This window comes from Mustelus asterias, unplaced genomic scaffold, assembly GCF_964213995.1.
Source record: "Mustelus asterias unplaced genomic scaffold, sMusAst1.hap1.1 HAP1_SCAFFOLD_2485, whole genome shotgun sequence".
NCBI lineage: Eukaryota > Metazoa > Chordata > Chondrichthyes > Carcharhiniformes > Triakidae > Mustelus > Mustelus asterias.
In genome coordinates, this window is record NW_027592430.1 from 19820 (window position 1) to 44688 (window position 24869).

At 56.5% G+C, this 24869-nt stretch overlaps 1 protein-coding gene across 1 annotated transcript in view; it reads left to right on the plus strand.

Annotated features, from left to right (window-relative positions):
- Positions 1 to 631: 631 nt before the first annotated feature.
- LOC144489740 (ephrin type-B receptor 3-like) overlaps positions 632 to 24869 on the plus strand; it is a gene marked incomplete at its 3' end in the record, with an annotated part of 32342 nt that continues 8104 nt past the window's right edge. Inside the window, exons 1-8 of the mRNA XM_078207594.1 lie at positions 632 to 699; positions 2180 to 2852; positions 10075 to 10230; positions 11557 to 11889; positions 18151 to 18281; positions 21658 to 21826; positions 23042 to 23141; positions 23724 to 23776. Coding sequence (XP_078063720.1) covers positions 637 to 699; positions 2180 to 2852; positions 10075 to 10230; positions 11557 to 11889; positions 18151 to 18281; positions 21658 to 21826; positions 23042 to 23141; positions 23724 to 23776 — 1678 coding nt within the window. The remainder of the gene's footprint in view (positions 700 to 2179; positions 2853 to 10074; positions 10231 to 11556; positions 11890 to 18150; positions 18282 to 21657; positions 21827 to 23041; positions 23142 to 23723; positions 23777 to 24869) is intronic.

Genomic DNA, 24869 nt, shown 5'->3' on the forward strand with positions numbered 1-24869 from the left:
ATCTACAAGATGCACCGCAGCGACTCACCAAAGGTCCTTAGACCTTCCAAACCCACGACCGCTTCCATCTAGAAGGACAAGGGCAGCAGATACCTGGGGACACCCCCACCTGCAAGTTCCCCTCCGAGCCACTCACCATCCCGACTTGGAAATATATCGGCCATTCCTTCACAGTCGCTGGGGTCAAAATCCTGGAATTCCCTCCCTAACGGCATTGTGGGTCCAACCCACAGCACGCGGACTGCAGCGATTCAAGATGGCGGCTCCCCCACCACCTTCTCAAGGGGCAACTAGGGATGGGCAATAAATGCTGGGCCCGGCCAGCGATGTCCCATGAATGAATAATAATAAGAATGGGGTTGAGAAACGTATCGGCCATGATTGAATGGCGGAGCAGACTCGATGGGCCGAGTGGCCTCATTCTGCTCCGATGTCTTACGACTCTCCGACTGCCATCTTCACTGGAGGCTCAAGCCCTCTCGGAGATCCTTGACGATGAGATGTGAGATAGATGCTTATTGAAGGATTGTGAGAGCAGCATACGCCTGGCTTAACAATGTCATTGAGTTTGATGAAGGGTGTCGTTTGCTTTCATGAAAAGAAAAGTGAGGTTTTATTTTTAACCCTGTCACAGAAATGCTGATGAACACCCGCCTGGAGACGGCCGATTTGAAGTGGACAGTGTACCCAGAGTCTGGGGTAAGAATCGGATGTTCGTCGCGTTCTCTCTCCCATTCCGCCCTTCCCTTCAAACCTTCCCATTGTCGAACTTTAACCCTTGACCCCCCTCCGCTGTTGCCACGGTGATGGGGTCGGTGTGGGGAGGCTATGACGACGCGATCCTTTACTTTAGGAAGAGGCTTAGGGTGGCACGGTGGTTAGCACTGCTGTCCCGCAGCGCCAGGGACCCGGGTTCGATTCCCGGCTTGGGGTCACCGTCTGTGTGGAGTTTGCACATTCTCCCCGTGTCTGTGTGGGTTTCCTCCGGGTGCTCCGGTTTCCCCCAACACTCCAAAGATATGGTGGTTAGGTGGATTGGCTATGCTAAAATGCCCCTTAGTGTTCAAAGATGTGCAGGTTAGGTGGATTGGCCGTGCTCAATTGTCCCTTAGTGTCCAAAGATGTGGAGGTTAGGTGGATTGGCCATGCTAAAGTGCCTTAGTGTCCAAAGATGTGCAGGTTAGGTGGATTGGCCATGCTAAATTGTCCCTTAGTGTCCAAAGATGTGGAGGTTAGGTGGATTGGCCATGCTAAATTGCCCCTTAGTATCCAAAGATGTGCAGGTTAGGTGGATTGGCCATGCTAAATTGCCCCTTAGTGCCCAAAGATGTGCAGGTTAGGTCGATTGGCCATGCTAAATTGCCCCTTAGTGTCCAAAGATGTGTGAGTTAGGTGGATTGGCCATGCTAAATTGTCCCTTAGTGTCCAAAGATGTGCAGGTTAGGTGGATTGGCCATGCTAAATTGTCCCTTAGTGTCCAAAGATGTGCAGGTTAGGTGGATTGGCCATGCTAAATTGTTCCTTAGCGTCCAAAGATGTGTGGGTTAGGTGGATTGGCCATGCTAAATTGTCCCTTGGTGTTCAAAGATGTGCAGGCTAGGTGGATTGGCCATGCTAAATTGCCCCTTAGTATCCAAAGATGTGCAGGTTAGGTGGATTGGCCATGCTAAATTGTTCCTTAGCGTCCAAAGATGTGCAGGTTAGGTGGATTGGCCATGCTAAATTGCCCCTTAGTATCCAAAGATGTGTGGGTTAGGTGGATTGGCCATGCTAAATTGTTCCTTAGCGTCCAAAGATGTGCAGGTTAGGTGGATTGGCCATGCTAAATTGTTCCTTAGCGTCCAAAGATGTGCAGGTTAGGTGGATTGGCCATGCTAAATTGCCCCTTAGTATCCAAAGATGTGCAGGTTAGATGGATTGGCCATGCTAAATTGCCCCTTAGTGTCAGGGGGACTGGCTCGGGGTTACGGGGATAGGACCTGGGTGGGATTGCGGTCGGTGCAGACTCGATGGGCCGAATGGCCTCCTCCTACCCTGTGGGGATTCTATGGTGACATTCAAGGCCAAGTGTTGGCAGATGGGATGAGGTGGGAGTTTCTGACGTGCGGGTGCGGACTCGGCGGGCCGAATGGCCTCGTGTGCGCTGTGTGATTCTACCTGTCCTCTCTCCCTTGGCCAGTGGGAAGAGGTGAGCGGCGGAGACGATGAGCTGAACACGGTGCGGACGTACGAGGTTTGCCACGTCCGCACGCCCAGGCAGAACAACTGGCTGCGGACCACCTACATCCCGCGGCGGGGGGCCCAGCGCGTCTACGTGGAGGTGAAGTTCACCATGCGCGACTGCTCCTCCATCCCCAATGTGCCGGGCTCCTGCAAGGAGACCTTCAACCTTTACTACTACGAGTCGGCCTCAGACTCGGCCACCCAAGGTTCGCCGGCCTGGATGGAGAACCCCTACGTCAAGGTGGACACGGTGGCCGCCGACTCGGTCTTCCCCAGCAAGAAGGTGGGCCGCGCCAACACCAAGACCCTCAGCCTTGGCCCGCTGCGCCGGAACGGCTTCTACCTGGCCTTCCAGGACCAGGGCGCCTGCATGGCCCTGCTCTCTGTCCGCGTCTTCTTCAAGAAGTGCCCGGCCATGGTGGCCAGCTTTGCCGCCTTCCCCGAGACGGTGACGGGCGCCGAGCCCACCTCGCTGGTCATCGCGCCGGGCACCTGCATCCCCGACGCCGTGGAGGTCTCCATCCCGCTCAAGCACTACTGCAACGGGGACGGCGAGTGGATCGTGCCAGTTGGCAAATGCACCTGCGGCCCCGGCTACGAGCCAGCCGACTTGGACACCGTTTGTAAAGGTGAGGGGGGGTTGAGGGGGCGACGTGAGGGGCAAGGGTGGCACAGTGGGTTAGCACTGCTGACCTCACAGCGTCAGGGACCCGGGTTCAATTCCGGTCTCGGGTCTCTGTGGAGTCTGTACGTTCTTCCCACCGTGTCGGCGTGGGTTTCCTCCGGGGGCTCCGGTTTCCTCCCACGGTCCAAAAAATGTGAAGGTCAGAAGGATTGGCCGTGCTAAATTGCCCCTCAGTGTCCAAAGATGTGCGGGTTAGGTGGATTGGCCATGCTAAATTGCCCCTTCGTGTCCAAAGATGCGTAAGTTAGGGGGATTGGCCATGCTAAATTGCCCCTCAGTGTCCAAAGATGCGTAAGTTAGGGGGATTGGCCATGCTAAATTGCCCCTCAGTGTCCAAAGATGCGTAAGTTAGGGGGATTGGCCATGCTAAATTGCCCCTCAGTGTCCAAAGATGTGCTGGTTAGGTGGATTGGCCATGCTAAATTGCCCCTTCGTGTCCAAAGATGTGTAGGTTAGGTGGATTGGCCATGCTAAATTGCCCCTTAGTGTCCAAAGATGTGTAGGTTAGGTGGATTGGCCATGCTAAATTGCCCCTTCGTGTCCAAAGATGTGTAGGTTAGGTGGATTGGCCATGCTAAATTGTCCATCAGTGTCCAAAGATGCGTAAGTTAGGGGGATTGGCCATGCTAAATTGCCCCTCAGTGTTCAAAGATGTGTAGGTTAGGTGGATTGGCCGTGCTAAATTGTCCCTTAGTGTCCAAAGATGTGCAGGTTAGGTGGATTGGCCGTGCTAAATTGCCCCTCAGTGTCCAAAGATGTGCAGGTTAGGTGGATTGGCCGTGCTAAATTGCCCCTCAGTGTCCAAAGATGTGCAGGTTAGGTGGATTGGCCATGCTAAATTGCCCCTCAGTGTCCAAAGATGTGCAGGTTAGGTGGATTGGCCGTGCTAAATTGCCCCTCAGTGTCCAAAGATGTGCGGGTTAGGTGGATTGGCCGTGCTAAATTGTCCCTTAGTGTCCAAAGATGTGCAGGTTAGGTGGATTGGCCATGCTAAATTGCCCCTCAGTGTCCAAAGATGTGCGGGTTAGGTGGATTGGCCGTGCTAAATTGCCCCTCAGTGTCCAAAGATGTGTCGGTTAGGTGGATTGGCCATGCTAAATTGCCCCTTCGTGTCCAAAGATGTGTAGGTTGGGTGGATTGGCCATGCTAAATTGCCCCTTGGTGTCAAGGGGATTAAGAGGGTAAATATGTGGGGTTACGAGGATAGGGTGTGGGTGGGATTGTTGTCGGTGCTGGCTCGATGGGCTGAATGGCCTCCTCCTGCACTGTAGATTCTATGAACTAGGATCGGTTATGCTAAATTGTCCCTCAGTGTCCAAAGATGTGTAGGTTAGGTGGATTGGCCATGATATAATTTTATTTGATTTATTATTGTCACGTGTATTGGGACACAGTGAAAAGTATTGTTTCTTGCGCACTATACAGACAAAGCATACCGTTCATAGAGAAGGAAAGGAGAGAGTGCAGAATGTAGTGTTTCAGTCACAGCTAGGGTGCAGAGAAAGATCAACTTAATGGGAGGTAGGTCCATTCAAAAGTCTGACAGCAGCAGGGAAGAAGCTGTTCTTGAGTCGGTTGGTACGTGACCTCAGACTTTTGTATCCTGTGACACTAATAAATAAACTTTTAAACTTGGGTGGGGTAGGAGGGTGGAAGGGAGAGGGTGACACAGTGGGTTAGCGCTGCTGCCTCACAGCGCCAGGGACCCGGGTTCGATTCCTGGCTCGGGTCACTGTCTGTGACGTTCTCCCCGTGTCTGCGTGGGTTTCCTCCGGGTGCTCCGGTTTCCTCCCACAGTCCGAAAGACGTGTAGGCTTGGATCCCGTTTGCCGGCTCCAAGTTCTGGGCTTTTCCCGCGAGGATTTTCCGTAATTTGATAAGTTGGATGAGGTCACACCTTGCGCCTTTGCTTGTCTGGAGAGAAGGATCCCCGAGTCTCTTCCATTTCCCAGCTAATTAGAGCTTCTGGTTAAGATCACACAATCGTAATGTCTTCGCTGCGATTCATCCTGTGTAATAACCCAGAGGAGGGAGGTGCTCCTATTGTCCTTGCGCTGCCCCGGGCAACACTCACCACTGCTCCAGCTGCTGATTCAGCCCACCAGTCCCGATAGGCCCTTGTTACTTTTCCAAAAAGCTACGCATCGTCTATCAATCCAGGCAGCGGGTTCCGACAGGCCATGTGGCTACAGAAACAGCATCTCCAGTCAAGCCCTGTCCTGCCCTGAGCTCCAACATGCACCATCTCACACTCCCAGCGCTCCGCAACTGGGAAGCAATCAGCGCGGGGGTCAAAAGTTTATTTTTATGAGCGTCACAAGTCGGCTCGCGTTCCCATCGCAGTGATGTTACTGTGAGAATCCCCCAGTCGCCCCACACTCCGGCGCCTGTTCGGGGAACACCTGAGGGAGAATTTAGCGACCGAACCAGCTCGTCTTGCGGACTGTGGGAGGAAACCGGAGCGCCCGGAGGAAACCCACGCAGACACGGGGAGAACGTGCAGACTCCGCACAGACAGTGACCCCGAGCCGGGAATCGAACCCGGGTCCCTGGCGCTGTGAGGGAGCAGTGTTAATCACTGTGCCACCTCAGCTGAAAAGTTCCATCCCAGGCGCCTGATGGAACTCCTCTGTATCCACTTCACTGCAAGCACATCCTCTCCACCTCCCTCCCTCCCTCCCTCCCCTCCCACCCTCCCTCCCTCCCCTCCCTCCCTCCCCTCCCACCCTCCCTCCCTCCCTCCCTCCCGCCCTCCCTCCCGCCCGTCCTCCCGCCCTCACTCCCACCCTCACTCCCACCCTCACTCCCTCCCTCCCTCCCGCCCTCCCTCCCCGCCCTCCCTCCCTCCCACCCGCCATCCCTCCCTCCCACCCGCCCTCCCTCCCTCCCACCCGCCCTCCCTCCCTCCCTCCCTCCCTCCCTCCCTCCCCTCCCACCCTCCCTCTCTCCCGCCCTCCCTCCCGCCCACCCTCCCTCCCGCCCGCCCTCCCGCCCTCCCGCCCTCCCGCCCTCCCTCCCTCCCGCCCTCCCGCCCTCCCGCCCTCCCTCCCGGCCTCCCTCCCGCCCTCCCTCCCGCCCTCCCTCCCGCCCTCCCTCCCGCCCTCCCTCCCGCCCTCCCTCCCTCCCTCCCTCCCTCCCGCCCTCCCTCCCTCCCTCCCTCCCGCCCTCCCTCCCGCCCTCCCTCCCGCCCTCCCTCCCTCCCGCCCTCCCTCCCGCCCTCCCTCCCTCCCGCCCTCCCTCCCGCCCTCCCGCCCTCCCTCCCTCCCTTTCTCCCTCCCTCCCTCCCTCCCTTTCTCCCTCCCTCTCTTTCTCTCCCTCTTTCTCTCCCTCTTTCTCTCCCTCTCTCTCCCCCTCTCTCTCCCCTCTCTCTCTCCCCCTCTCTCTCCCCCTCTCTCTCCCCCTCTCTCTCCCCCTCTCTCTCCCCCTCTCTCTCCCCCTCTCTCTCCCCTCTCTCTCCCCCTCTCTCTCCCCCTCTCTCTCCCCCTCTCTCTCCCCCTCTCTCTCCCCCTCTCTCTCCCCCTCTCTCTCCCCCTCTCTCTCCCCCTCTCTCTCCCCCTCTCTCTCCCCCTCTCTCTCCCCCTCTCTCTCCCCCTCTCTCTCCCCCTCTCTCTCCCCCTCTCTCTCCCCCTCCCTCTCTCCCTCCCTCTCTCCCTCCCTCTCTCCCTCTCTCCCTCCCTCCTCCTCCTCTCTCCCTCTCTCCCTCTCTCCCTCCCTCCCCTCCCTCCCTCCCCTCCCTCCCTCCCTCCCTCCCTCCCTCCCTCCCTCCTCTCCCCTCTCCCCCTCTCCCCCTCTCCCCCTCTCCCCCTCTCCCCCTCTCCCCCTCTCCCCCTCTCCCCTCTCCCCTCTCCCCCTCTCCCCCTCTCCCCCTCTCCCCCTCTCCCCCTCTCCCCCTCTCCCCCTCTCCCCCTCTCTCCCTCTCTCCCTCCCTCTCTCCCTCTCCCTCTCTCTCCCCCCTCCCCCCCCTCCCCCCCCTTTCCCCCCCCTCCCCCCCCTCCCCCCCCTCCCTCCCCTTCTCTCCCTCCCTCTCTCGACAGGCTGGCGAGTACCTGTTCAGAGTGAGTGGGCTGGCGTGGCTGGGGAGGAAGCTTTGATGTTGGCACTGTGTGTCTCTGGGTGACCCAGATTTGATGAATTATCCAGATGTCTGAGCGAGTGAGGGAGCCCAGAGCTGCCGAGAGATGGGCAGCCTCTTTTTCAGCGCATTAAGAAAGCTGCCTCTCAACTTCAAAGGACAGGCAAGCGAACACACATCTCCTTTGACATCCTCAGACGGTCCCGGCGCAAGTCAGGGTCGATAGAATGGTTGTTTTTTGAAGTGCTTTCCAGGTCAACGTGACAGCTTCCAACACTGCCAGGTACCACCAGGAGATCTCCAGCCAATACTTCAACTTCATGTTAATTCCACAAACACATGGACCCTCCCAAAATCCACCCGACCCCACTTTTTTCCCCAATGAAGTTTCAAAGCTTATTTATTAGTGTCGCAAGTAAGGCTTACATTAACACCGCAATGAAGTTACTGTGAAAATCCCCCTAGTCGCCCCACACTCCGGCGCCTGTTCGGGTAACACTGAGGGAGACTTTAAGTTTAAAAGTTTATTTATTAATTAAATTAAAAGTAAATTAAAGTTTGTGTATTAGTCACAAGTAAGGCTTCCATTAACACTGCAATGAAGTTACTGTGAAATTCCCCTAGGGTGGCACACTTCTTAGCACTGCTGTCTCACAGCACCAGGGACCTGGGTTCGATTCCCGGTTTGGGGATCACTGTCTGTGCGGAGTTTGCACGTTCTCCCCGTGTCTGCGTGGGTTTCCTCCGGGTGCTCCGGTTTCCTCCCACAGTCTGATAGACGTGCTGGTTGGGGTGCATTGGCCGTGCTAACTTCTCCCTCAGTGTTACCCGAACAGGCGCCGGAGTGTGGCGACGAGGGGGATTTTCACAGTAACTTCATTGCAGTGTTAATGTCAGCCTAACTTGTGACACTAAATAAATACAATTTAACACTACCATTCTGTGCCTCTCTCTCTCTCACTCGGAGTTTAGATTTACGATGAGGGGCAAGAGAGGAGTTGAGGAGAAACTTTTTCACCCAGAAGGTGGTAGAAGTCCGGAACTCTCTTGACCATCTTGTCCACCTGAGTTGCCGCCTTCAGGGGGGGACTGTGGACCTGCACCCCTCCGTCTGCTATTATTTCGAAGAACCCCACTGTTTGCAGGATAAAAATTCAATTCCAGGATTTTGCCACCATCGGGTTAGGTGCCAAGGGATAGGATTTGAACTCTGGCCAGCCCTCCCACTCTTTCCCCCCCAAAACCCCTCTTCCACCACCCCACCCCCACCCCCCTCACCCTCCGCCCCAGAGCATCAGGACATAGGGCTCCCAGTGCAGTGATGGGGCCACCACGCCTCCCTCTCCATTGATGGGAGCTTGCTGTGCACAAAATGGCTGCCTGCCTCACGGCCGAGACATGCTCATAGAGTCATAGCGGTTTACAGCATGGAAACAGGCCCTTCGGCCCAACTTGTCCATGCCGCCCCTTTTTATTTTTAAACCCCTAAGCTAGTCCCAATTGCCCGCGTTTGGCCCATATCCCTCTATACCCATCGTACCCATGTAACTGTCTAAACGCTTTTTAAAAGACAAAATTGTACCCGCCTCTACTACTACCTCTGGCAGCTTGTTCCAGACACTCACCACCCTCTGTGTGAATAAATTGCCCCTCTGGACCCTTTTGTATCTCTCCCCTCTCGCCTTAAACCTATGCCCTCTAGTTTTAGACTCCCCTACCTTTGGGAAAAGATATTGACTATCTAGCTGATCTGTGCCCCTCATTATTTTATAGACCTCTATAAGATCACCCCTCAGCCTCCTATGCTCCAGGGAAAAAAGTCCCAGTCTATCCAGCCTCTCCTTATAACTCAATCCATCAAGTCCCGGTAGCATCCTAGTAAATCTTTTCTGCACTCTTTCTAGTTTAATAATATCCTTTCTATAATAGGGTGACCAGAACTGCACACAGTATTCCAAGTGTGGCCTTACCAATGTCTTGTACAACTTCAACAAGACGTCCCAACTCCTGTATTCAATGTTCTGACCGATGAAACCAAGCGTGCCGAATGCCTTCTTCACCACTCTGTCCACCTGTGACTCCACTTTCAAGGAGCTATGAACATGTACCCCTAGATCTCTTTGTTCTGTAACTCTCTCCAACGCCCTGCCATTAACTGAGTAAGTCCTGCCCTGGTTCAATCTACCAAAATGCATCACCTCGCATTTGTCTAAATTAAACTCCATCTGCCATTCGTCAGCCCACTGGCCCAATTAGATCAAGATCCCGTTGCAATTGGAGATAACTTTCTTCACTGTCCACTATGCCACCAATCTTGGTGTCATCTGCAAACTTACTAACCATGCCCCCTATATTCTCATCCAAATCATTAATATAAATGACAAATAACAGTGGGCCCAGCACTGATCCCTGAGGCACACCGTTGGTCACAGGCCTCCAGTTTGAAAAACAACTCTCTACAACCACCCTCTGGCTTCTGTCAAGAAGCCAATTTTGTATCCATGTAGATACCTCACCCTGGATCCCGTGAGATTTAACTTTATGCAACAACCTACCATGCGGTACCTTGTCAAAGGCCTTGCTTGTGCGGTTGAGGGACTGAAGACATGACAGCAGGGCAAAGACTTACGGTGTCTGTTGGCACCCCCCCCTACTCGCTGCCATTTTCTATCGAACCAAGCCCCCTCACCCCCGTATCTTAGTAAACCGCGATGCCCGCGCCATTTTCATCTGCTGGTGGTCTTTGCTTGCCCGAACCCTTTTCCCATGCCTCCATTTTCCCAGCTGCCGCCCGTCCCCCCCGCGAAATTGATGAACCTTTTAAACCCCTTGCATGAGAGACAGTCGACTGAGATGCATCCCCTGTAGAGCCACGGTCGTCAATTACGCGGGGGGGTTCGAGGGGAGCGAGCTGTGGGAGGGGGAGGAAGTGGGCAATCGGTGTGGCCAATAGTCGAAGACTGACCGACATCGAGCCTGAGGCGGCTGACGGAATGTTCTGGAAACTCCCTCCGCGTTTGGAAGCCTGCGGATTTTTTGTCCCCCCGAAGGTTTAATGCGGGTGTCGCATTTTGTTTCCCCCTCCCCCATCCAGCCTGCGCCGTTGGCAATTTCAAGGCCAGCCAAGGAGAGGGGCCTTGCAGCCTTTGTCCCCGCAACAGCGAGGCAACCTCGCAGGGCGCCACTTCCTGCAGCTGCCAGCGGGAGCACTATCGAGCCAGCAATGACCACCCCGAGATGCCCTGTACAAGTAAGTGAAGGGGAGAGGGGGGGTTCCAGAGGAATCGTGTGTCGCTTCACCCTGTATCTAACCCCGTGCTGTACCTGTCCTGGGAGTGTTTGATGGGGGACAGTGTAGAGGGAGCTTTACTCTGTATCTAACCCCGTGCTGTACCTGTCCTGGGAGTGTTTGATGGGGGACAGTGTGGAGGGAGCTTTACTCTGTATCTAACCCCGTGCTGTCCCTGTCCTGGGAGTGTTTGATGGGGGACAGTGTGGAGGGAGCTTTACTCTGTATCTAACCCCGTGCTGTCCCTGTCCTGGGAGTGTTTGATGGGGGACAGTGTGGAGGGAGCTTTACTCTGTATCTAACCCCGTGCTGTACCTGTCCTGGGAGTGTTTGATGGGGACAGTGTAGAGGGAGCTTTACTCTGTACCTAACCCCGTGCTGTACCTGTCCTGGGAGTGTTTGATGGGGGCAGTGTAGAGGGAGCTTTACTCTGTATCTAACCCCGTGCTGTACCTGTCCTGGGAGTGTTTGATGGGGACCGTGTAGAGGGAGCTTTACTCTGTATCTAACCCCGTGCTGTAACTGTCCTGGGAGTGTTTGATGGGGGAACAGTGCAGAGGGAGCTTTACTCTGTATCTAACTCCGTGCTGTACCTGTCCTGGGAGTGTTTGATGGGGACAGTGTATAGGGACCTTTACTCTGTATCTAACCCCGTGCTGTACCTGTCCTGGGAGTGTTTGATGGGAGACAGTGTAGAGGGAGCTTTACTCTGTATCTACCCCGTGCTGTCCCTGTCCTGGGAGTGTTTGATAGGGACAGTGTAGAGGGAGCCTTACTCTGTATCTAACCCCGTGCTGTAGCTGTCCTGGAGTGTTTGATGGGGGACAGTGTAGAGGGAGCTTTACTCTGTATCTACCCCGTGCTGTCCCTGTCCTGGGAGTGTTTGATGGGGGACAGTGTAGAGGGAGCTTTACTCTGTATCTAACCCCGTGCTGTACCTGTCCTGGGAGTGTTTGATGGGGACAGTGTATAGGGACCTTTACTCTGTATCTAACCCCGTGCTGTAGCTGTCCTGGGAGTGTTTGATGGGAGACAGTGTAGAGGGAGCTTTACTCTGTATCTACCCGTGCTGTCCCTGTCCTGGGAGTGTTTGATAGGGACAGTGTAGAGGGAGCTTTACTCTGTATCTAACCCCGTGCTGTAGCTGTCCTGGGAGTGTTTGATGGGGGACAGTGTAGAGGGAGCTTTACTCTGTATCTAACCCCGTGCTGTACCTGTCCTGGGAGTGTTTGACGGGGGACAGTGTAGAGGGAGCTTTACTCATGATCCTTATGTGATGAATTGCAGCCATTCCCTCGAAGCCTCGGGCGCTGAAGGCCAGTGTGAATGACACCACGGTGACCCTGGAGTGGAGCGAGCCGGAGCACAGTGGCGGGAGGGAAGACGTCACCTACGCGGTGCAGTGCCTCAAGTGCGCCAAGCCGGGATCCTGCGGGCCGTGCGAGGACGGTGTCCGATTCACCCCCCGGCAGGCGTCTCTCAGACAGCGGCGAGTGCGGGTCAGTCACCTGCAGGGCCACACCCTGTACGCCTTCGAGGTCCAGGCTCGCAACGGTGTGTCGGGGCAGAGCTCGCATGCGCCCAGAGCGGCCTCCGTGAATGTCACCACCAGCCAGGAGGGTGAGTGAGGCCTTGGGGAGCGGGATGTCCCTCTGCTCTGCATTCGCCCCCTTCCCCTCCGCGTACCTCCCTCCCGAATCTACCACCACCTCTTCTGTGTACACCTACACCCCCCCCACGCCCCCCCCAATCCCCTCTCCCCACGCCCCCCCTCCCCTCTCCCCACGCCCCCCCTCCCTCTCCCCCCGCCCCCCCTCCCTCTCCCCACGCCCCCCCCTCTCCCCACGCCCCCCCCTCCCCTCTCCCCCCGCCCCCCCCTCCCCTCTCCCCACGCCCCCCCCAACCCCCTCTCCCCACGCCCCCCCCTTCCCCTCTCTCCACGCCCCCCCTCCCCTCTCCCCACGCCCCCCCTCCCCTCTCCCCACGCCCCCCCCCTCTCCCCACGCCCCCCCCCTCTCCCCACGCCCCCCCTCCCCTCTCCCCCACGCCCCCCCTCCCTCTCCCCCGCCCCCCCCCAACCCCTCTCCCCCCGCCCCCCCTCCCCTCTCCCCACGCCCCCCCCTCCCCTCTCCCCACGCCCCCCCCTCCCCTCTCCCCACGCCCCCCTCCCCTCTCCCCACGCCCCCCCCTCCCCTCTCCCCACGCCCCCCCTCCCCTCTCCCCATGCCCCCCCCCCTCTCCCCACGCCCCCCCTCCCCTCTCCCCACGCCCCCCCCTCCCCTCTCCCCCCCCTCCCCTCTCCCCACGCCCCCCCCTCCCCTCTCCCCACGCCCCCCCTCCCCTCTCCCCACGCCCCCCCTCCCCTCTCCCCACGCCCCCCCTCCCCTCTCCCACGCCCCCCCCTCCCCTCTCCCCACGCCCCCCCCTCCGCTCTCCCCACGCCCCCCCCTCCCCTCTCCCCACGCCCCCCTCCCCTCTCCCCACGCCCCCCCTCCCCTCTCCCCACGCCCCCCCTCCCCTCTCCCCACGCCCCCCCTCCCCTCTCCCCACGCCCCCCCTCCCTCTCCCCACGCCCCCCCCTCCCCTCTCCCCACGCCCCCCCTCCCCTCTCCCCACGCCCCCCCCTCCCCTCTCCCACGCCCCCCCTCCCCTCTCCCCACGCCCCCCCTCCCCTCTCCCCACGCCCCCCCCTCCCTCTCCCCACGCCCCCCCTCCCCTCTCCCCACGCCCCCCCTCCCCTCTCCCACGCCCCCCCTCCCCTCTCCCCACGCCCCCCCCTCCCCTCTCCCCACGCCCCCCCCTCCCCTCTCCCCACGCCCCCCCCTCCCCTCTCCCCACGCCCCCCCTCCCCTCTCCCCACGCACCCCCTCCCCTCTCCCCACGCCCCCCTCCCCTCTCCCCACGCCCCCCCTCCCCTCTCCCCACGCCCCCCCCCTCCCCTCTCCCCACGCCCCCCCTCCCCTCCCTCTCCCCACGCCCCCCCTCCCCTCTCCCCACGCCCCCCCCTCCCCTCTCCCCACGCCCCCCCCTCCCCTCTCCCCACACCCCCCCCTCCCCTCTCCCCCGCCCCCCCCAACCCCCTCTCCCGCGCCCCCCTCCCCTCTCCCCCGCCCCCCCTCCCCCGCCCCCCCTCCCCTCTCCCCCGCCCCCCCCCCCTCTCCCCCGCCCTCCCCCCCTCCAACCCCCTCTCCCCCGCCCCCCCCCAACCCCCTCTCCCCCGCCCCCTCTCCCCACACCCCCCCCCTCCCCTCTCCCCCGCCCCCCCCAACCCCCTCTCCCCCGCCCCCACCCTCTCTCCGACAAATGTCAGGCTTTTCAAATTGGCAGGCCCTAACTAGCGTTGTGCCACAGGAATAGGTGCTGGGACCCCATCGATTCACCATATATACATGGGTTGGCACAGTGGGTTAGCGCTGCTGCTTCACAGCTCCAGGGTCCCGGGTTCGATTCCCGGCTTGGGGTCACTGTTTGTGTGGAGTTTGCACATTCTCCCCGTGTCTGCGTGGGTTTCCTCCGGGTGCTCCGGTTTCCTCCCACAGTCCAAAGATGTGCGGGTTAGGTTGATTGGCCAGGTTAAAAATTGCCCCTTAGTGTCCTGAGATGCGTAGGTTAGAGGGAATAGTGGGTAAATATGTAGGGGGTAGGGCCTGGGTGGGATTGTGGTCGGCGCAGACTCGATTGGGCCCAATGGCCTCCTTCTGCACTGTAGGGTTTCTACGATACACATTAATGATCTTTGTGTCCAAAGATGTTCAGGTTAAGTGCAGAAGGAGGCCATTCAGCCCATCGAATCTGCGCCGACCACCCAGCCCCGATTCCCATACATCGTCAAAGCAGATTACTGCGGAATCTGAAACCAAAAGGGAAAACGCTGGAAAATCTCCTTCCAGTTGCTTGCCTTTTTAACACACAATCCTGCTCCCACATGTCTGTCCTTGGCCAGCCATGATGTTCCAGTGACGCTCAGCTGGAGGAACAACATCCCGTCTCCCGGCGAGGCACTTCACAGCGTTCCCACCTCAACATCAAGTTCAACAATTTTCACTCGATCCGCTCTACCCCATCTCGGCCCCCTTGTTTGTGAATTTATTTTTTTCCTGTTCTCCGCCTTTTTATTCCTTTATTGTCTGTCTTCATTTTTCTTTCCCCCTCCCCAACTTCATCCTCCTTCTCTTTTCTTCCCCCCCCCCCCCCCGCTTCCCCTTTTCTACATTCCCCCTCCCTCCATCCCCACTCCCCCAACATCTTCATCTGTCACAGCTTCTCTGCCATTTGGCCATTCGCACCTTCTATTCCCTCTGTGAGGACAGCCAATCGCAGTCTTTTCCTCTGCTTTATAGTATCCCCGCAGTGCAGAAGGAGGCCATTCGGCCCATCGAGTCCGCACCGGCCACAATCCCACCCAGGCCCCATTCCCATCATCCCGCATATTGACCCTGCTAATCCCCCAGACACTTAAAGAACAAAGAACAGTACAGCACAGGAAACAGGCCCTTCGGCCCTCCAAGCCTGTGCCGCTCCTTGGTCCAACTAGACCAATCGTTTGTATCCCTCCATTCCCAGGCTGCTCATGTGACCATCCAGGTAAGTCTTAAACGATGTCAGTGTGTCTGCCTCCACCACCCTACTTGGCAGCGCATTCCAGGCCCCCACCACCCTCTGTGTAAAAAACATCCCTCTAACATCTGAGTTATACTTCGCCCCTCTCACCTTGAGCCCGTGACCCCTCGTGATCGTCACTTCTGATCTGGGAAAAAGCTTCCCACCGTTCACCCTATCAAAGAACAAAGAACAATACAGCACAGGAACAGGCCCTTCGGCCCTCCAAGCCTGCGCCGCTCCCCGGTCCAAACTAGACCATTCTTTTGTATCCCTCCATTCCCACTCCGTTCATATGGCTGTCTCGATAAGTCTTAAATGTTCCCAGTGTGTCCGCCTCCACCACCTTGCCCGGCAGCGCATTCCAGGCCCCCACCACCCTCTGTGTAAAATATGTCCTTCTGATATCTGTGTTCAACCTCCCCCCCTTCACCTTGAACCTATGACCCCTCGTGAACGTCACCACCGACCTGGGGAAAAGCTTCCCACCGTTCACCCTATCTATGCCTTTCATAATTTTATACACCTCTATTAAGTCTCCCCTCATCCTCCGTCTTTCCAGTGAGAACAACCCCAGTTTCCCCAATCTCTCCTCATAACTAAGCCCCTCCATACCAGGCAACATCCTGGTAAACCTCCTCTGTACTCTCTCCAAAGCCTCCACGTCCTTCTGGTAGTGTGGCGACCAGAACTGGACGCAGTATTCCAAATGCGGCCGAACCAACGTTCTATACATCTGCAACATCAGACCCCAACTTTTATACTCTATGCCCCGTCCTATAACTATCGATCCCCTTCATAATCTTGTACACCTCTATTAGATCTCCCCTCATTCTCCGTCTTTCCAAGGAGAACAACCCCAGTTTACCCAATCTCTCTTGAGCCAATTTAGCACGGCCAATGCACCCTAACCTGCACGTCTTTCGGACTGTGGGAGGAAACCGGAGCACCCGGAGGAAACCCACGCAGACACGGGGAGAATGTGCAGTCTCCGCACAGACAGTGACCCGAGCCGGGAATCGAACGCGGGTCCCTGGCGCTGTGAGGCAGCAGCGCTAACCCACTGTGCCACCATATCTAACAGGTTGCTGGTCGCTAAGTGCCTAATTTAAACTGATTGGGCAACTTTCAAATGCTTAAAGCCTGTTACCAAAGCAACACTGTTGTTTGGCCTTTGACACAATGTTTCAGTCTGTGAACCAGTCATATTGTGGGAACATGTCTAAGTTTGCAGATGACACCAAGTTGGGTGGGAGGGTGAACTGTGACCCGGATGCAGAGATCCTTCAGAATGATCTGGACAGGTTGGGTGAGTGGGCAAATCAGTGGCAGATGCAGTTTAGTTTGGATAAATGAGAGGTTTGGAGACAAAAACAAGGTGGCAGATTACTACCTGAGTGGCTGTAAATTGGGAGAGGGGAGTGTGCAGAGGGACCTGGGTGTCCTTGTGCACCAGTCGCTGAAGGTAAGCATGCAGGTGCAGCAGGCGGTAAAGAAGGCAAATGGTATGTTGGCCTTCATTGCGAGAGGTTTCGAGTACAGGAGCAGGGATGTGTTGTTGCGATGATACAGGGCCTTGGTGAGGTCACACCTAGAGTATTGTGTGCAGTTTTGGTCTCCTTTTCTGAGGAAGGATGTTCTTGCTCTGGAGGGAGTGCAGCGAAGGTTTACCCGGCTGATTCCGGGGATGGCGGGACTGATGTGTGAGGAGAGATTGACCGGGTTAGGATTGTTTTCACTGGAGTTCAGACGAATGAGGGGGGATCTCATAGAGACTTATAAAATTCTAACAGGACTAGACAGGGTAGATGCAGGGAGGATGTTCCCGATGGTGGGGGGAGTCTAGGGGGTCCCAGTCTGAGGATTCGGGGGAGACCATTTAGGACGGAGGTGAGGAGACATTTCTTCACCCGGTGAGCCTGTGGAATTCATTCCCACAGGAAGTAGTTGATGCCAAAACATTGAATGTATTCAAGAGGCGGCTGGATAGAGCACTGGGGGGGAATGGGGTCAAAGGTTATGGGGGGAAAGCAGGATTAGGCTATTGAGTTGGATGATCAGCCATGATGGTGATGAATGGCGGAGCAGGCTCGAAGGGCCGAATGGCCTCCTCCTGCTCCTATCTTCTGCGTTTCTATGGTGTTGCGAAGTTGGAAAAATTATCTCTTGAAAAGGTCGTGTTTTTTTTGCTGTAGAGTTTACAGGTGCACACGCAGTACACAGACTGAAACATTGTGTCAAAGGCCAAGCAGCAGTGTTGCTTTGGTAACAGGCTTTAAGCATTTGAATGTCAGATTAAATTGGGCACTTAGCCACCAAGCGCCTATTAGATTCGCAATTGGCGTTTTGGTAACCGGAGAACCAATCATATTGTGAGACGTATCGGTATGTCATCAGGGGTATAAGAGACGGTGCGGCGGGGGCAGTGAGACAAAAGACAGTGTCACCGTTCACAGCTCTCAGAGAGAGAGACTGGCTGGCTCTCATAAGCTGCGTTTATGTCTTAAAAGAAAGCCTCATCTCAATAGGAAAGAAGACAGAGGATTCCGCAAGGTGGCAAACCTGGTTGTAATTTAGAGAGAGACTAAAAATTAAATGTTTTGTTAGTGAGTGGGAATTTTATTGATCTAAACAGCATTCCATTAGAATTGTTTTATTTGGTTTGTTAATAGTTTAGTGAACCTGTTCACTGTTGGTGAGATAAATGACGTGAGATTATGATTATGAGGCGCGGTATTCCTCTGCGTGTGGTTAGGTGCTAGTTCTCAGAGAGGGAATCAACCTCCCCTTCATAACAATGGCACGCCACCACCGCCCCTTGTCATTGGCGCACTTGCCCCCCTCCTCACCTCCCTCCCTCTCTATCAGGGGTGCACCCGACAACCCACCTCCCCCCACCCTCCGCATCCCCTCCCTCTTCTGTCAAGTCCATGCGAGCCCTCCCTCGGTCGGTACCGCGAGTTTCCCCACCCTCCTCCCCCTCTCGGTTGCCTCCCCAATCCCACGTTCGAGGGTCTCTGAAGCCGCAAAAGAGAATCGGGGCTCTCTCTCTCTCGCCCCCTGTGGCTTCCCGTGTCGGGCTAGTGGGGTAAGATATTGGAGCAGAGCTGGGCCATTCGTCCCAACGGTTTTGCCACGCCATGGCTGCTAGGTTTCTCGACCCTTCTCCCGCCTTTTTTCCCCCGTGACCTTTGACCCCCCCCCTTAACCAATCAAGAAATGATCGATCTCTGTCTGAAATACACCCGTCGGTGCCAACCTTCTCCCTTTGCCGTTCTCCAGCCAACGCCTTCGCCATAGGAACCATCCTGCAGACAGCGACGACAGCGAGGAACGGCCTCGCCCTCCAGTGGCCCGTCGCCCCGCAAGGCCAGGCCCAGGTCCTCGACTACGAGGTCAAGTACTACGAGAAGGTGCGTGAGGGGGCAGGGGCGTGGAGCGGGTGTTTGGCAACGGGCTGGGATGGTTTGGTGAGGGTTCGGTGACCCTTCGCCACTCACCGCAAACCACGTCTGTGCGTCACTTTGTCTTAAAATGGTGGGTGGGGCTGCCGCCGTTGTTGGCCAAGGTAGGCCGCAGCCTGCGTGGGAGTGATGGCGCACTCGTAGGTTTGGGGTTATAGCTTTGGGGCTGCAGCCCGCACTCCAGTGACTTAGAAACAGTCTCTGCCTTACACTTAACACTTGGGTAAGTGCCAAGTGTACAGTTCATGGCTGAACCCTGAACAGCATTGATGTACAGAGGGATCTGGGGGTTCAAGGCCATAGCTCCCTGAAAGTGGCCACGCAAGTAGACAGAGTCATAGAGGTTTACAGCATGGAAACAGGCCCTTCGGCCCAACCTGTCCATGTCACCCTTTTATTTAACCACTAAGCCCGTCCCAATTGCCTGCGTTTGGCCCATATCCCTCTATCCCCAAATTACCCATGTAACTGTCCAAATTTTTTTTATTCATTCGCGGGACATGGGTGTCACTGGCTGGGCCAGCATTTATTGCCCATCTCTGTCTAAATGCTTATTAAAAGACAAAATTGTACCCGCCTCTATTACTACCTCTGGCAGCTTGTTCCAGACACTCACCACCCTCTGTGTGAAAGAATTGCCCCTCTGGACCCTTTTGTATCTCTCCCCTCTCACCTTAAACTTAAGCCCTCTATTTTTAGACTCCCCTACCTTTGGGAAAAGATGTTGACTATCTAGCTGATCTGTGCCCCTCATTATTTTATAGACCTCTATAAGATCACCCCTCAGCCTCCTACGCTCCAGAGAAAAAAGTCCCAGTCTATCCAGCCTCTCCTTATAACTCAAACCATCAAGTCCCGGTAGCATCCTAGTAAATCTTTTCTGCACGCTTTCTAGTTTAATAATATCCTTTCTATAATAGGGTGACCAGAACTGTACACAGTATTCCAAGTGTGGCCTTACTAATGTCTTGTACAACTTCAATCAGACGTCCCAACTCCTGTATTCAATGTTCTGATCAATGAAACCAAGCGTGCCGAATGCCTTCTTCACCACTCTGTCCACCTGTGACTCCACTTTCAAGGAGCTGTGAACATGTACCCCTAGATCTCTTTGTTCTGTAACTCTCCCCAACGCCCTACCATTAACTGAGTAAGTCCTGTCCTGGTTCAATCTACCAACATTGGGCGTCGCTGGCTGGTCCAGCATTTATTGCCCATCCCTAGTTGCCCCTTGGAGGGCAGTTGAGAGTCAACCACATTGCTGTGGCTCTGGAGTCACATGTAGGCCAGACCGGGTAAGGACGGCACAGTGGTTAGCACTGCTGCCTCACAGCTCCAAGGACCCAGGTTCGATTCCCGACTTGGGTCACTGTCTGTGCGGAGTCTGCACATTCTCCCCGTGTCTGCGTGGGTTTCCTCCGGGTGCTCCGGTTTCCTCCCACAGTGCAAAGATGTGCGGGTTAGGTGGATTGGCCGTGCTAAATTGCCCCTTAGTCTCCTGGGATGTGTAGGTTAGAGGGATTAGCGGGGTAAATGTGTGGGGTAGTGGGGCTAAGGCCTTGGTGGGATTGTGGGCGGTGCAGACTCGATGGGCCAAATGGCCTCCTTCTGCACTGTTGGGTTTCTATGATATCCTTCTCTGAAGGAACCAGATGGGTTTTTCTGACAATGGGTCATCAGTAGATTCTTAATTCCAGATATTTTTTATTGAATTCAAATTCCACCATCTGCCGTGGCGGGATTCGAACCCGGGTCCCCCAGAACATTAGCTGAGTTTCTGGATTAATAGTCCAGCGATAATACCACTAGGCCATCGCCTCCCCGGGTTGGGGCACTGAGTACAAGAGGCAGGATGTCATGTTGCTTTATAAAACTTTGGTTAGGCCGCACTTAGAATATTGCGTTCAATTTTGTCGCCACATTACAGGAAGGATGTGGAGGCTTTGGAGAGGGTGCAGAAGCGGTTTACCAGGATGCTGCCTGGATTAGAGGATTTGAGCTATAAGGAGAGGCTGGAAAAGCTAGGGTTGTTTTCTCTGGAGCGGCGGAGACTGATAGAAGTCTATAAAATGATGAGAGGCACAGATAGGTAGAATTGTAGAATCCCGACAGTGCAGAAGGAGGCCTGCACTGTCCACAACCCCACACAGGCTCTGTCCCCCTTAACCCCATTTATTTACCCGAGCTAGTCTCCCTGACACTGAGGGGCAATTTAGCATAGCCAATCCCCCTAACCTACACATCTTTGGATACTAAGGGACAATTTAGCATGGCCAATCCCCCTAACCTACACATCTTTGGACACTAAGGGACAATTTAGCATGGCCAATCCCCCTAACCTACACATCTTTGGCCACTAAGGGACAATTTAGCATGGCCAATCCCCCTAACCTACACATCTTTGGACACTAAGGGACAATTTAGCATGGCCAATCCCCCTAACCCGCACATCTTTGGACACTAAGGGATAATTTAGTATGGCTCATCCACCTAACCCGCACATCTTTGGACACTAAGGGGCAATTTAGCATGGCCAATCCCCCTAACCTACACAGCTTTGGATACTAAGGGGCAATTTAGCATGGCCAATCCCCCTCACCTACACATCTTTGGATACTAAGAGGCAATTTAGCATGGTCAATCCACCTAACCTGCACATCTTTGGACACTAAGGGGCAATTTAGCATGGCCAATCCACCTAACCTACACATCTTTGGATACTAAGAGGCAATTTAGCATGGCCAATCCACCTAACCTACACATCTTTGGATACTAAGAGGCAATTTAGCATGGCCAATCCACCTAACCTACACATCTTTGGATACTAAGGGGCAATTTAGCATGGCCAATCCACCTAACCTACACATCTTTGGATACTAAGGGGCAATTTAGCATGGCCAATCCACCTAACCTGCACATCTTTGGACAATGGGAGGAAACCTGAGCACCCGGAGGAAACCCACGCAGACATGGCAGGGAACACATGCAAACTCTGCACAGACAGTGACCCGAGGCCGGAATCGAACCCAGGTCCCTGGCGCTGTGAGGCAGCAGTGCTAACCGCTGTGCCACCGTGCCATGTGTGTAATCAATTCGGCCACAGTCTTGCCGACTGGAGGAGCAGGCCTGAGGGGCCGAACGGCCGCCTCCTGGTCCGAATTGTCTGTCTGAGTTGAGGGTTGCTGGTGCCTGGAGGGTTTGGGTGAGGAGATGTTTGAGCGCCGGTCATTCCTTTTAAAGGGTGGAGCGGGGAACTGACTGGTCAAAGTTGAATTAGCCGACTGAATCCCATTTTATTTTCCTTTGGTTTTATTTATTCTCGCAGGATAAGAACGAGAGCAGCGCTTCTTACATCAGCAGCTCCACCAACTCGCTGCTGATCGACGGCCTAAAGAACGGCATGGTTTACGTGGTGCAGGTCCGAGCCAGGACCCAGGAGGGCTACGGCCCCTTCAGCAGCAAGAAGGACTTCCGCACCCTGGGCGGAAGCGCAGGCGAGTCCCAGGCTTTTGGCTCCCGCGTAGGCCCCGGCTGCTCCGATCGCGCCTAAAGCTCAGGCCTAAGACGTGGCTTCGCTGCAAGTTCCCCATCAAAATAGCCAATGGTTACCACACACAGGGAGGCCATTCAACCCGCTCTGTTCCTGATAGCTCGCACCCTGGGCGGAAGCGCAGGCGAGTCCCAGGCTTCTGGCTGCCGCGTAGGCCCCGGCCACTCTAATCGCTCCGGGATTTGCCCCTGGAAATCTCCCCGAGGTCACTGACAACAAAATAAGACCGCCTTTTAATTTGAATAGTTTTGTTCTGGGGGCGTCAGAAATGTTGGCACTCGGGCCTAATACGCACCATCGCCACAAGTTCCCCATCAAAATAATCTACAATTGCCACACAGAGGGAGGCCATTCAACCCGCTCTGTCCCTGGTAGCTCGCACCCGAGGTGGAAGCGCAGGCGAGTCCCAGGCTTTTGGCTCCCCGTAGGCCCCGGCTGCTCCAATCGCGCCTAAACCTCAGGCCTAAGACGTGGCTTCGCCGCAAGTTGCCCATCAAAATAGCCAATGGTTGCCACACAGAGGGAGGCCATTCAACCCGCTCTGTCCCTGATAGCTCGCTGCAACTTGCTTCTCCTCAGATACTTGGACGAATTCTGTTTTGAGAGCCAGATCTCTCTCGCGTCTCAAGACAATGCTTCCCTGATCGGAGAGCCCCGCCGTGTTTGAAATGAAGCTTTCTTTCCAATGCCGCCTTCGATTCTTCACCTTGCTCCTCTTTACAATGGCATCTCCTCCCCTTCTGGCCTTTGGGAAGGATTCCACCCCATCTCTGCTCCGTCCAGCACCCGCCTCCCTCCCTCCTCTTCAAGTCCCTCTCTCTCTCCCTCTCTCGCCAATGTACCCAAAATCTCTCACCTCCGGGACTCTTTCTGCCAACCTTGTTCGTAGCCTCCATTTTAATCCCCCTCCGGCCCCGCGGACCCCTCCGGAGTTACCCCCCACCCCCCCCCCCCGTACATCTGATTCCGGCCTCTTGAGCAACCCCTCCCCACAATGCTTCAGCTGGTTCAAGGGACGCCCCCGATGTCTAGAATTCCCTCCCTCCCTCTCTCGGGCGTTGAGTTGGGCATTGGGTTGGGTGTCAGGCTGGGCATTGGGTATCGAACTGGGCGCTGGGCCGCGGGCTCACTGACCTCTGTCACCCCCCTGTCCTTGCAGATACCCAGAGCCGCAAGGAGGAGCTCCTTCTCATTGGCAGCACCGCTTCCGCTGTCTTCGTTCTGCTGGTGTTGGCGGCGTTGGTTGTCTTCTGTCTCAGGTAAAGGGGCCACGCGGCGGGGGGGGTGGGGGTAGAGGGTGCACGGACCCCTGTTTCTCCAGGGCTGGGGTTGGGTTGGAAACCCCCCACTGCAGAGACCCCACCCCCCCCTCACTCTGCTCTGTATGGGGGGGGGCGTTCTTGGGGGAGGCAAGAGCGTGAGAGAGTGTGTGGCGATAGGAGAGGGGGGAGCGGGCTGCCTTGGGTGGGGGGGGGGTGCGTGTCTTGACACCGGCAGGGGAATTCTGGGAGATGAGGGGTAGGGGTCGGAGGGGGGGGGGGGGGGTGTGCCTGAGCGCTGGGAGCCGAGGGAAGGGAGGGGGGGGGTTGTTTGAGCACCAGGGGCCGAGGGGGGGGGAGGGTGTCTGAGGGCCAGGGGGGTGGCGGCGGGGGGTGTCTGAGCCCTGGGTCGGAGGGGGGGGGCAGTGTCTGAGCCCCAGGGTCGGAAGAGGAGGGGTTTCTGAGTGCTGGGGGGGAGGGGGTGGTGTCTGAGTGCCGGTAGGGGAGGGAGCGGGTGTCTGGGCGCCGGGGGGGGGGGAGGGGGGCATTGACCGGATCTGACCCCTCCCCTGTTCCTTGCAGGAAGCAGCGCAAGCGGGATCCGGACTATTCCGAGAAAACGCCTCCCAATGTCGGTGAGTCCGGAACGCTCGGCGCACCGCGGCGCGGTAAAATAAACCGGAATAAACCAGGGGAGGTGAAGACCGGGGCTGGTTGGGGGAGGGGGGCATTCTGCACCTGGGGCCTGTGCCCCTCTGTCTGTGCCCCTGCACCGTAGCGCCGCCAGAATGAAACTTGGCGATTAACCTGCGCACAGCAAGATCCCACGCCTGAATTCTGCGGAGTTTGGCACTCGGTGCGGGGGATGAGTGTTGGCCCTGGGGGAGCAGCCCTCGAGCTTCCTCACCTCGCCCTCCCCAACACCACCCTACTTCTCCCTCAAATTCCAGCTATGGGGTCTTCCACGCACCCTCCTCTCCCTTCACCCATGGAGGTCGTGGGTCGCCGATTTGACCCCAGTGGGGTGGCGGTAACTCCAGCTGGGCCGCACCGTGAGTGTGAGCCGGGAGTAAACCCCCTCCCCCGAGGAGTGGCTTTAATTCGGGCCAAAGCAGGCCTCAGGCCTGCATTCTCCAAGACAGGAAGAGTTTTAACAAACACCAGGTTAAAGTCCAACAGGTTTATTTGGTAGCAAATGCCATTAGCTTTCGGAGCGCTGCTCCTTCGTCAGATGGAATGGAATAGAGATTTCCAATCTCTCCATCTGACGAAGGAGCAGCGCTCCGAAAGCTAATGGCATTTGCTACCAAATAAACCTGTTGGACTTTAACCTGGTGTTGTTAAAACTCTTCCTGTGTTCACCCCAGTCCAACGCCGGCATCTCCACACCTCCAAGACCACCAGGCTTGTCCTCGGGGTGAAGGGATTGGGGGAGACGGAACGGGGGAGAGGCTTAAATTTGTAGAGTTTGCTTTAAACCGTTTACTGACAAACCAACTACCAATGCTGAGGCTTGGGGCCTATCCGTGCCTTGGGGGAGTGGGGAGGGTGCGGTCTGCTCTGCTCTCGGGGTAGGGGAGGGCCTCTCCACTCTCGGGGGAGGTGGGGGGGGGGGGCATCACTCCGCTTTGGGGGTGTGGGAGGGTGCGCTCTGCTCTCGGTGGGGGTGGGGGGGGGGGTGCGTCACTCTGCTCTGGGGGTGTGCGAGGGCGCTCTCCGCTCTCGTGG